At 44.4% G+C, this 13265-nt stretch overlaps 1 protein-coding gene across 1 annotated transcript; it reads left to right on the plus strand.

Annotated features, from left to right (window-relative positions):
* Positions 1–1944: 1944 nt before the first annotated feature.
* On the plus strand, positions 1945–11946 carry SLC30A1 (solute carrier family 30 member 1). Its single transcript, XM_059841090.1, has 2 exons — positions 1945–2645; positions 6084–11946. The coding sequence occupies exons 1-2, from the start codon at positions 2012–2014 to the stop codon at positions 6992–6994; spliced, it is 1545 nt and encodes a 514-aa protein (XP_059697073.1). The 5' UTR covers positions 1945–2011; the 3' UTR covers positions 6995–11946.
* Positions 11947–13265: the final 1319 nt, after the last annotated feature.

The following is a 13265-nucleotide window of genomic DNA, read 5'->3' on the forward strand; positions in this document are numbered from 1 at the left end:
GACACCAAACTTGCTGTCCTCCCTTCCTTCCTACCTAAACTCCATTGGATTAATAGCAATCCCTGTAAAATGATGACCCACTTTACCTGCAGGAATTAAAAGAGGTTTGAGCTGTACCAGTTTCTTTGACCCATATATCCTAATTCTGGGCAATTCTTCCTTGTTAACTAATGGCCTTGTGTGGGAGTGAGGACGACACAACACGGCCATGTTGCGTTTCCATGTAATCACCGTTCAGCTTCCCGGTTATTTACTTCTCAGTGAGTGACGTGAGGGAATACGGGAAGCCAGACAGGTGAGGAGAATGTTACAGCAATCTAATTGCTGCTCTCTTTACAATGGCCATTAAAGAGTTCTGTGTGGGCTGCTACCGCTACGTCCAGGGCATAGCACACCTAGATTTTGACACAAAAAGGAGATTTTTACCCTCACAGAAAACAGGGTTCAGGGTCACAGGTCAGCACAGCAAGGCCCAACCCAGCTGTGCCATGTGAGGAAGGTTGTGCAAAGGTGAGGGAATGGCACACATGGACAACAATGTGGTATCCAGGTGTGGGCTCATGGAGGTGCTGCCGAGCCCAGGGGAAGCCTGTTCTGCATCACTGCTCTCAGTTATTCTCAATGATAATGCTCTCCTTGTGCACACGTGAGTACCTTCTGTCATTTTACTGCCCAAATGAAGTCAGGAACCTTTGCACGGAGCCTGAATCACAATCCCTTTGAAATCTCCAAGTACAGGAACAACATTTTGCATTCTGGCTGGCTCTTCCCTCTCAGGGCACCAGTTCTCCTCCAGCCTCTTGGGCCCACACACAGCTACACCTCCACAGCTGCAGAGCCAGCGCTGCTGTCTCCTCTCACGTTCCACTCATGGAGTATTCTTTCACACTTGTTTTCTTGCTGCCGTGTTTCTTGGTTCCCTAGAACACAGTGGGCAAAGTAAGACGTCTGCCTTTTTGTAACTTTGGTTTTTTTTTTTTTTTTTTAATTTTGTGGTTACGCTTCTGTGGTTTTTCCAGATGTCTCAAAACACTTGCTTTCCCTTTCCTAACTACAAGCCTAAAATACACTGTCCAGGGACTCACCTTTTAGCATTTACATATTTTTCCCTATATTATTACTGAACAATTATTATAAAATTGAATAATTAGTATTTATCATTATAGAAATTATTATATGTCTATTTTATTAATACGTTATTATATTAGATTATGCAGCATTTCAAAACTTCAAGCAAAACTTTTCTTCTTTTCTTCCAATTTTTTTAGCCGACCATCAGTTATTAGTGATCGCGTCCGCACTTATCTTCCTGCCCTCAGTGGCACGAACAGGAAAAGAACGAAACAGAGACCCCCCCTCTAAAAGTCACCGAAAAGCGCAAATCCCACCCGAAATCCCGGCTCAGGACGCGTGACGTCACAGCGCCCCTCACGCCGGGCCCCGCCCCCCGGCCCGCAGAGGAAGCCCCGCCCCCAGCCGCGCGCCGGGCAGGGGCCGTGTGAAGCGCCCCTTTTGCACGAGTCCCGCTCGCCGCGGGCGGGGCCTGTGGGGGCGGGGCGGGAGGGGAAAGCCGGCGGCGTGAGCCAATGGGGATCCGTCATTCCCCAGCGCGTCACGCGTGGCCCCGCCCACTCCCCCGTTTCAGGCGCGGGCGGGCGGAACGGGGAGGCCGCGGCTCGCTGGGCGTTACCGGGCGCGGGCGGGGCCCCGCTGTCGCGAGGGCGCGTGGGCCAATGGCGAGCGGGGCCGGGAGCGGGGGCGGGAGGGCACGGCCGGGCGGGCGGGGCGCGTCGGCCAATGGGGCGCGGGCGGGGGCGTGGCCGAGGCGGCGCTCGGGTTCCGTGTGAAAAGAGTGAGGGGGCTCGGGTGCAAAGTTTGCTCGCCCGGCGCCTGCGGAGGGAGCGGCGGCGGCGGCGGCGCGGGGGGAGCGGAGCGGAGCGGAGCGGCCGCCCGAGCGCTCGGGGCTCCGACCGCCCGCCGCACTCCTCGCGCCCCCGCCGGGGCAGCCGCGATGTGCGGGGGGATGGCGGCGCACGGTCCGGGCGGGCCGCGGTGCTGGCAGAACCGGCGGGCGCGGCTGCTGTGCATGCTGGCGCTCACCTTCCTGTTCTTCGTGGTGGAGGTGGCGGTGAGCCGCGTCACGTCGTCGCTGGCCATGCTCTCCGACTCCTTCCACATGCTCTCCGACGTGATGGCCTTGGTCGTGGCGCTGGTGGCCGTGCGCTTCGCCCAGCGCACCCGCGCCACCAAGAAGAACACGTTCGGGTGGGTGCGGGCCGAGGTGATGGGCGCCCTCGTCAACGCCGTGTTCCTCACCGCCCTCTGCTTCACCATCCTGCTGGAGGCCATCGAGCGCTTCACGGAGCCCCACGAGATCCAGCAGCCGCTGGTGGTCATCGCCGTGGGGGTGGCGGGGCTCATCATCAACCTGCTGGGGCTCTGCCTCTTCAACCACCACGGCGTCGGGGGCCACGGGCACGCCCACGGCCACGGACACTCGCACGGCGGCCGGCAGCAGCACCCCCGCTGCGGCCCCAAGCCCGAGCAGCCGCCCGGGGACGGTGAGGCTGCGTTGAACCGCGACGAGACCAGCACCTTGGTGGAGAACTCCAGCAGCTCCAACGGAGTCAGCCAGGAGAAGCTGGGTAAGCCCCGCGGGGAAACGCCGCTGCCCCATCCACGCGTAGAAAAGCGGGAGGGGTCCTTTCCCCGAGTAGGGCGGTGGCCTCCTGGTCCCACCTGGTGCGGGCTCTGTCAGGACTCTGTGAGGACCATCTGTCCCCACTCCTGGGAAAGAGGCGAGAAACTTTCTTAGCAGCTCTTGGGGCACATGGCTGTTGCACCTCTTCCTCACACCTTTCCTTCGGATGCCCTAAGCTGCATGTTTGTCTTGCAGACAGGTCGGAGTGTAAAAGAGTCTTAGGATAAAGCAGTTTGCCCTGGGAAAAAAGTTGGTTCTGCAAGGGAAGGCTCATGACGAGCGTTTCTTGCCTAGTGACACGAGCTGTCACAAGACGCTCTCCCAATGCCATCCGAACTGGCTACACATCAAATGGAGCGCGGCTCAGTGCCTCGGTCCCAGCAGCTGGATTGCTCCATTGGGTCGGTTATCAGCTACCTGGAATTTACTCTCCACCTAAACCAAAGATACCGACGTGTATTCCACTGCAATAACGTTGTGCTTCTTCATAGCATCAGTATTAATAGGAAGAAGTATTGGAAATTGCCAGTCGGAACTGTGGAAGCTGGAATGTGGAGCATGCTGGTGTCAGGGCACATGTGTGGTGTCTTGGAATAATTTTTGTTTAACTTTCTAAAGCATGCACCTTCCCACTGACCTGCATACGGGCATATGTTTAAAATCTTCCCTTCCCAGTTGTGGTTAAACAGTAGGGTAGGAATGGGTAGGAATTTCTAGGGTTATTTCTTAGCGGATCCACAAGCCTGGATAGTTGATTTTGAAGCTGCTTGGTCGAAGCCAAGTACTGCATGCTAGCAGAGTGAAAGGTGTGTGTGATTGCTGTGTGATTGCCACTTCTCTGTTCCTAGGGCATCCTTGTCACCAGAAGGAATGGACTTCAGGCTTTGAAACCAATTTCTCTCCTTCAGCTTCAGGGTGACATCAGCAGACCATTGTTTTAGCTTAAAGGGAGCTTTAATTGATCTGAGTGAACTTTGCTACAGTTTCAGGTTTTCTGTGATCAGAGGTTCCAGTGCACATTTGAGAAACTTAGTTTCTATTTCCCTGACTCCATGTTGGCTTTGGAAAGACAGGTTTTTCAAGCGGATAGCAAAGTTTCTCAGAGTACACTACACCATCTTCTTGACCATGTAATAAGCTCTTAATGTTGGTTTAATTCCAGCAAGGTATCCTAATAATTAGTTTCACACAATCTAAAATTCCCTTAACCCTTAGTCTCATACATATCTTGGCTTGGGAATGATTCTTTAATGGTGAAAAGTTGTGCTTTTAGCCAAGTTTTGGACTAGTTAGAGAGAAAAGTTATAGCATGGATTAAAATGCATATTGTTGTGAGCTAACTTGTCTGGAATGTCTCATGGATGTGCTTCTGGCAATAAAAAATAATTTGTTGTGGGTGTTTAGGTGGTAATAGGACATAATTTTGGTCACAGTGAAACTTTGAAATAAGTTTATATTTCCTTCATTGCTCTGTCATGATTATGTAATGGATGGAGCTACTCATAGTTTGCCTATGAAGAAGTTGCAGGTAGAGGTGATTGGAGGCTTGGGAGAAGATATAAGATGTAGAGATGATGACAAAGGTGGTCCTGTGCCTTCACTGGAAATCACAGAGTGGGGTAGTCCTGATTTCCTAAGGTGGAAGTGAAAAGTAGGCATAGACTTAGGGGCTAGTCCTGCCCAGGCATTTCTATGGATGCACTTTATGCAAAATAATCAGTTTTTTGTTACATTTCAATGAACATTTTTCAAATGGACATGATTTAACCATTTGCCGTTTAAAAAAAGGTTAGTTCCAGGTTGGTTCCAGAAAGCTCTTGAACTATGTTTCCTGTTACCCACTCATATAGATAGCTGTACTGACTTTTCAGTTCTCCATTATTCCAAGTACTTGGTACAAAGTAGAACATTCTTCTTTCCTTGCTCTCATCGTGGACCTTGAGGTCTGAACTCTGTGACCTGAGATATTTCCCTCTAATGTATTTACTTCTCTGGAAAGTTACAGGTCCCATGTTCCATAACTCCTAGGGGTAGTGTGGAAAATGTAGCTGGAGCTTCAGGGCAGATATGTACTGGATGAGGTAATGAGCTGGGGCTTGGAATTGAGCCTTGGTAGGAGCCCACTCCCTCTTCAGAGAGGAGAGGACCTGAGCGCACTCTGCAATTGCAGAATCGCAGCCACAAGGGCAGAACAGCAGAAGCTGCACGTCTTGTTAATGTTTACAAAGCTCTAAACTCAATAACCTCAGAAGCAGTAAGGGCTCCTTGTTTCAGTTTGTCGGGCCAGGGGCCAGTGCCTGTTGCTTTTCTTTACCACTGGAAGTAGCCAAAGAAGAGCTTTTGAAGAAAAGCAGGAGGTTAATCATGTACAGTTCTCTCCAATTTGAACATTGGAAGATTGTTTTCTTTCGGAAAGGATTCTTCTTTGTAATGATGTGTGTGTTTATTCCCATGTAGCTGGCTAGCTGTGTTGGAGTGATAAATATTGCAGACAGTTGTGACAAAGGAGGGCACTAAAATGTTAATTCATGTACAGTCCATGACATATGACTTTGGACATCAGAAGCTGTATGTCACTCAACAGCTATATGTCACTTGCATAAAAAATATAATTTTACTATTTATTTATTCTGAAATATAAATAACAGTAGTTCATATCCTCAGACTTTCAATGATAATTTACACCATCCTATAGTCAATTCTGCTGGTAAATTCTGTGTTTCAGACCTAAAATTTCAGCTGATTATATCTCATGGTCCTGCTAACTCCATGCACCATCTTGGAAGAACTTCCTTCTCCTTGAATTCAGAAGTCTCTTGAAAAGGCATTGGTAAACCTGAAAAGAAGCTACTACACAGCTGTATCACACAGCTTTTGAGCTTCTAGCTTCAAATTTTAATATGAAATAGAAATGCAGTCCTATGGTTAAAGATGGATTTTAGCAATGTGATCAGTCTATTGGTGTTTCAAAAGAAGGAGCAAATATACCTAACTAAGCTACTTAAACCAGCTTTTTTACATACCCTCTGTAACTCTGCATTTTGTTTAGGAAACAAGCAGTGAAAAGGCAAGTGGTTATACAGCTGGAAAGGTGAAAGTAGTTTTTCAGTACAGTAATTAAAATGTGGTCGTCTTCATTCTGTGCCACTCTACGTCTTTAATCTCCATGTAGAAACAGTTGCCTTCTAGATTATTTAGATCACTCTTTGGGAAAACTGAGTTTTCCTCAGCCAGAGAAGATGTTGCTAAGTGTGTAGGTTGAGTTGCTTTTCAGTTTTATACTCAGTGTGCCATGCTTACCGTTGGATATGATTTTATAAGGAATTACAGTACCATGTTGTATTATAGCTTGTGCCTAACTGTTTTATTGTTTTCTTGTCAGGTGATGTGAAAGATGACATGAGTGACGTACAAGTGAATGGGAATGCTGGCCATTATCCTCTGGATGAAGAGGAAGTTGAAGAAGACTCTAGTGCACAACTTAACATGCGTGGAGTTTTTCTGCATGTTTTTGGAGATGCCTTAGGTTCAGTAATTGTGGTAGTGAATGCCTTGCTCTTCTATGGCTTGTGGAATCCATGCCCTGAAGACGGGCCTTGCTATAATCCATGTGTCAATGATCATTGCATGGAAAATGCTACTTTTTTCCGAGCACTTGGCAGCACTAACAAGTCAGAGCAAGAGAGCATTACGGTGGCTGGTCCTTGCTGGTTGCTATATTTAGATCCTGTCCTCTGTTTGATTATGGTCTGTATACTCCTTTACACAACTTACCCGTTACTTAGGGAGTCAGCCCTCATCCTTCTACAGACTGTTCCCAAACAAATAGATGTCCATTCTTTGAACTCAAAGTTACGTACCCTCGAAGGAGTCGAAGCAATCCATGAATTACACATTTGGCAGCTAGCAGGCAGCAGGATCATTGGCACTGCTCACATCAAGTGTCCTGACCCTTCCACGTACATGATGGTGGCCAAGCGCATCAAAGAGATCTTTCACGATGAAGGGATTCATGCAACTACCATTCAGCCTGAGTTTGCCAGCGTTGGCTCTGAGTCAGGGAGAGGGAAATGCGAGTTTCCTTGCAGGACTCAGTGTGCTTTGAAGCAGTGTTGCGGAGCAGGAGAAGCTAGTACTGCAAAGAAGACAGAAAAATCGTCGTCACTTAGTATTTCTTGTTCAGAAGTTGTCATTGAATTTCCGAAAACGAGGAGGACTAAGTCGGAGAGCATCCCTTCCGTGAAGCTGGAAGCGAACACCGATCAAAATGAGCAGTTTGAGTCATCTTTGTAACCCCCTGAAGGGTGCTACCTGAGTTGTGGAGACTTTGTCAACAGCTGTGTTGCAAGAGGAAGAGACAGATGTTTGAGATGCAATTTTGCCAAATAGTGTAATTGCTGAAGTCCTTGTTCTTGTCATATTGCTAAATATAGAATGCTTGTTTTAAAGAATATAATGTCACTGTCATGATACAATGCGTTTGTGTTGACTTTGTTTGACTGAGACAGACAGAAAGTGCATCCATCTGTAACACTTCAGAAAACCAGTTTCAACCATTTCAGCAGAGACACTTTTTGCTGTGCTTCAAATTAAGACACTTTTTTCCAGTGAGAAGGTATTTGAGGGATAAGCATGTAGGAACTCAATTTGTGTTACAGATTTCTTGGACCTACTTTTTCCTTAAATATTTGATTTGTAGATACCTTAATATATTGTTTATTTAGAAGCCCTAAGAATACCAAAGTTCATAGAACATTTTTCAAGATATAACTACTAAAAACTGGAAACCACTTTGCAGTTTCACATATTTTTCTTAAAGCTATTGAATAATAATAAAAATTGTGAAGGCTTTTCTAGTGAATTTATGGCACAGCATATTTTAAAGACAACATCATGTGATTGTCAGAAATTGTCCCCTCTTCTTCTGGTAAGGTAGCTAGGTAATTGAAAACAACAGATGTGAAAGGGTTTTTTCTGTCAGAATGGCAGTTCAAGCTACTGTATACTGCTCTGTGATCCAGACATGAGACTGGTTGATAAAGTAACGCAGACTTCCATGTTTTATGGATTTTCTGCTGTTTTCTCTTACTTCAAGTTGTGTCTGGTCCTGAAAGTCTTTGAGGCTTAAGGTACCTTTGACTCAACAGTGCTATGAATAAATATTTAGCCGATGCTGAGTTTAATGAGATAAAATAATTAGTTCTGTCAATAAGTACTCTTTGGGGAAGGTCTGCCAAGCACTGAGAGTAGAATTCCTGCTTTCAAGCACAGACAGCAGCTCCCCAAAAATAATGGTGCATTTTGCTTCTAGCTGAGTGTGTCTGTAAACACTCGCAGTGACTACAGTCCTGGTCCCCCACCATGTCCTCAGGAGCCCTCCACTGACTTTTGAGGAAGTGGTGCAGGGATCACTGTATTTCACACTTCGAGATGCTTATGTATCATATAATTTCATTTACTCAGTATCTGAATCTATGGTTTAAAATCTTGACTCAGTTAATTGACAACTGGCTCTAAAGAAGCTGTTACAGTGTGCTGCCAACTTACACCTTAGGAAAGGAGAAACTGCTCTGTGGACTCTGAATCTGGCAGAGATGAGATGAGAGTTGAAAGATAGAACATACAAGAAATCTAATCTAAAACCCTGGCCCTTTTGATGCTTTTGACTCTCATGTCATGTATGGGAACTAATGTCTCATGATTAACAGATTGCTCCTGTGTGCAAAACTGGAAAACGACTCAGATCTTCCATTCTTTGCTCTATGACTCTGGACACGATAAACACTTTGCCTCAGTTTCCCTGTCTTCAAATGGGGATAATACCTACCTCACAGGGGTGTTGTGAGGCTTAACTATTGTGTGAAGAGCTCTGAGATCTGTTACTGGAAGGCACTGGAAAGAGGATAAGATACTAGATTATCTGTCATTTGCTACTTCTACAAATGTATTGCAATACCTAGGCATGACCAGAGGGAACTGAGGATAGTTTTGGCCTTACGAAATTCTTTGATGCTGTGGTTTTCAGGTTTTTAACAGTATTTAAATAGAGATTTTTTAAAAAGAATGTTTTGTTAGTGAAGGGAATGTAGCTTTGCCTCCAGATACAGAACACCTCCCTAGTTTGCATTTCTAATTTGTGTCTTGCATCATAATTGCTCCTAAATAGTACAAAAAATAGTCCTGCTGCTCATCGGACCTGGATTGGCCAAGTCACGTCAGTGGTCTTACCCAAGCTCTCAGCAGAGCATTGCAGTCAACTCTCGATTATCCAAGGGTGGATGACAGTGTTGTGCATTTCCTGTGCAGTGTGCGGGGCCAGCACCAGCCCTGCCTCACGCCATGCTCTGGCCAGGCGCTGTGTGCCAAAGCACGGGAAAGCTGGAGCTGCTGCCTCTGCTTCCAGGGAATCCCATCTCAGGCTGCATTGCTGGGGTGCAGCACAGCACTGCCCGGGGGTTTTGCCTCTTGGCTGCTCAGATGCATCTGCAGGAAGCTGTGGGCTGTGGATGGGTGGGCTCGTTTTTGTGCTGGCTTGGGATGTTGGTGCTTCGCAGCCACCAGCATTGCTCACCTTTTTCTGTGTTTATGCTTGTTGTATAGTCTCATAAACTAACTTAAATGTGTTAATATAGTATTTATATATGTTTTTGTTTTTTCTGAATTACCTTAACTCTTTTTTCTGTTACCTGTATATGATCTAGAGTTGACTGTTAAATGAGATCTTGTATGAGACTACATTTGCTGAGTATGCTACCACTGCTACTATACTACAGAGTATTAACCAAGTAAATTTTGAAATGAACAAAGTACTATTTTTTTTAAATGTGTATCCTTGCTTTCTATGGTAAACTTTCACTAATTATTTCCATCACTAGCTTAAAATATGTCTCAGTCGTTAGTATGAATTGTTGAGCTTCTGCCATATATCACTAACGCACCATAGAATTACTGTTCTTTAGTTTATTTTAAAAAATACCAACAAATCTAACCATGGTAGCACTGAGAAATCTGATTATCTTCTTTCCTGTTGCTCTTATAAAAAGAGGGCAACTGGTAAGTCATAACAATTACCATCATTGGTTAATAGTCTCAGTAAATGCATCTGAATAGAGGGAGATGTAGTCACTAATTCCATTTTAAACTATTTAATCTCTTTTTTTTTTTTTTTTTTTTTTGTGCCAGAAGTCATATTTTTCTATTTCTGTGTCCATTGCAGGCAATGGCTAACTAAAAAGACAAAAAGCTCTCCCCCCTCGTTATTTTAAGTATCAGGACAGGATGCAGAGGTGACAGTGATGATGGTGATGATGATGGGGGCAGGAGGGGGAGTTGCATGGCCTCTGTCATGTGCCCTGTTGCACGTGCAGCACCAGCTGGTGTTACCAGGGCCCTTTAGTCTCCTTAGCCCTTGATGATAAACTCCCTGAAAGCATACAGTGAGGTCAACGTGGTGGCTGTGCAGCAGCAGGAACACAATTTCTCCATTCTGGCTGTAGGAGATCTGGCTGTAGCCCACTAGCTTGTGAAATAGCTTGATTTTTTTTTAACTTGATCTGTTTGGGGTTATACAGACTTGATTTGTTCTGAAGATCACAGTTTAAGAATACTGAGAGCATTCAAAAGCACTGCACAGTCTCTCTTTATTTTATTTTTTTTTCCACAAAGCATGAAACTAGTGAATCTCATGTAAGTGAACACTGCAGTGGTGGGGAGCTAATTGTATTGTGTATCACATTCCTGAATTTTTAAAATAAAAACAATTATGGAACACTGATTTTAAGGAAAAATAAGTTTGTATTTCAGTGTCTGGATTGTTTAGGCCTCTGATTAAATGTGTCAGAGATGTACCAAACATCACCAGATGAAATATTTTACTACATGTCTCATCCAGGAACATGCTATTTTAGAATCACTTCCTAGATTATATCTGCACCTAAGGTGAGGTGCAGAACGAATTCAGACACTAAGTGGGCTGGCCACAGTACCATCAGTCTTCCTTTTTAGCAGAGTAAATTGTTTCTGTGGAACCCCTAATAATTGTAGCTCATTTGCTTTCAACACCCAGAGTGGGCTTTGTCAATGTCTGTAGTTGCCACATCGCAGTGTGCGGTATGGACATACACGGAGTTATGAAAGAGAACCAGCCCCAGCTTGTGACTCCCCAAAAGTCAGGGCAAGGGCTCAGTCCTGAAAATTTCTCTATTCTTAAATAGTTTCATCAGGCTGACAAGTACTTACTTGCACACCAGCTATTGCTTGTGGGACTGAGTCCAAAGCTTCTGCCAGTGTAGCCTAGCTTTTAAAGAAAAAAGTACCTAGATTTTATTGATGTATTAAAATCAGGACTGCTATGGTGTTTCTAAATTTGCTGTAGAAATACTGTCAGTTTGGTGTAATTCCAGAATTTATTCCTCTTCCCCATTCTCTAAAAAGAAAGGGAAAAAAGCCCACTGAGTTTCCTAAGACTTGTTAGCAAGTTTAGCTAAACAGACATTGTTAGCTTCTGAAATCGTGCCATCTGAATTTATTGAACACTGCCTGGTGGAGTTTGGGGAGGAGGGATAAAGATTCTTGCCATTCTCCTTCCCCTGCCCCCTGCTTTGACTACACTTTCTAATCTCTTCAGCTATGGAGAGATCGGGAGGGATGGAGGGGGTGAATTTTGTGACTAGATGTTCTGAGTTCCACGTGGAGGGAATGGGAAATACTGCTAACTATATTTAAAAGCATATAAATATGCTCTGACGATTTTAGCTCCATAGCATAGCATCAGTTACACCCTTTTTAGGTATGCATTTAAGTGGTTCAGGTCCACAGTAGCTTTGGCTTTTCCTTTCTCTGCTAGGCAGAAAGAGGTGGATGCTCCATTTGCCTGAGCTAAAGCCAGAGTTGACAATTTTCCAAATCAAACGTAGCTTTGCTGATAACAGAAGGTCTGATTATTCCTTGTGACCTTTGCTTTGTGTGGTTAGCTGCCTGTGAGGTACAGCACCATGTTTTAGCAGGCTCACATTTATATTTTTTGCACTCACTGTGTTGTCTAACTAGTTGAAAAGCAAAACCACAAAGCTGAAAAATATCTTTCATCTGTATGTCTCCAAAAAGCACATGGGATTAATTTGGCTTCTTTTTATTTTCATGTCCTGGATCCTGTTTCTGAAGAATGTTAAAATATAATTGGCATAGCTTGTTCATTGATGACATTTCTTTTTGACTTTTAAAATAAAGAATAATCTTCTTTTTTTTTCTTTTTCTTTATTTTTTTTTGTTTTTGTTTTCCTTTTTAAGTATTAAAGTGCTGAGAAAATAAATGGAGCTCTTGACTATCAAATACATTTTAGCTGGGATTTCTTTCTCAGATCAGCTCCCAGAAAGGAATCTAACTAGTAGAAATACACATTCACTATCTCCCAGAACATCAAAAAGAGATGAAAAGAGCACAAATAGAGGAGGTGGAGGTTAGTAAATGGGTTTTAAAGTCTTGGCCTCCAACTGTATGGGTTCCAAGTGCAATTAAAGGAATAGTTGCTCAGTTCTAGTATGGTGAAGTGTTAATTATGCAAAAGGCATTTTTTTAATCTCAAATGAAAACAGCTTTTGAAAATAATGATAAAAATCATCTTGACCTGTTATTTGGCCATGGTTAAATATCTGACATAAGGGTCAATAAGGTAGGCTTCCTAAAAGGACTCTATGCTGTTCTTTCAATGTCTTTGGAAGAAATCTGCTTTAAAGCAGAAGATACTTTGGTGCTTTTCAGTTTCATTTGTTTCAACTCAGAAAAACTACAGTTTGCACAGTTTTTTGGGAGAAAAGGACTGACTGCAGATGCCAGCACTAGTACTGAGGAGGACAAGATGGTGACCAATACCTGCCTTGAGCTGTTAATAAGCTTGCAGTGATGAGCTCATTTTGGAGCCCTTCTGCAGCTCCTTTTTTTGCTTCAAGAGGGAAAAGTGATTGCACATTATTAGTTATATGTGCAGGAGGGTATGTTTGGTTGTGCTGTAAACACTGCATGTGAGCTTGAGTTTTGCCATTTTCCAAAGCTGCTTCTACCTCTCCATGAAATGATGTAATTTGAACTTACACTGAACATCCTTTATGAGACAAGCTGGTGTGAGAATTTTAAATTAGCAGGAAAGGAAGCTTCAGGTCTGTAGCTTACTTTTGCTACACATACCTTCCTCCATGTCATTCCTAGACCTCCTACTGCAGATAGTTGCCTGATCACAAGGACCACGAGATCCAGCTCCCAAAACAACTCCTTGCTGCTTTTCCATTGGAGGAGCTAGTGCCACAGGAGAAGGGTGGGATGGGAGTGTCTAACTCCAGGCAGACAAGCACTTTCAGCAGGCACCTTCTCAGGCTGATCTGTGCTAGCATCCCAAACCTGGCATGAAAGCCTTGACACTGAGACTTTGGCTTGCATTTATATATATTTGTGGTTTGGTTATCCTTTTTTTTTTTTTTTTTGACAATCAACACAAACCTTGAAGTATTGCTGAGACCAAATGTCAATCCCCACCCCCCATCACCCAAGCTCTGTTTCTAGTTACAGCAT

The sequence above is a fragment of the Haemorhous mexicanus genome, chromosome 3 (assembly GCF_027477595.1).
Source record: "Haemorhous mexicanus isolate bHaeMex1 chromosome 3, bHaeMex1.pri, whole genome shotgun sequence".
NCBI classification, from domain to species: domain Eukaryota; kingdom Metazoa; phylum Chordata; class Aves; order Passeriformes; family Fringillidae; genus Haemorhous; species Haemorhous mexicanus.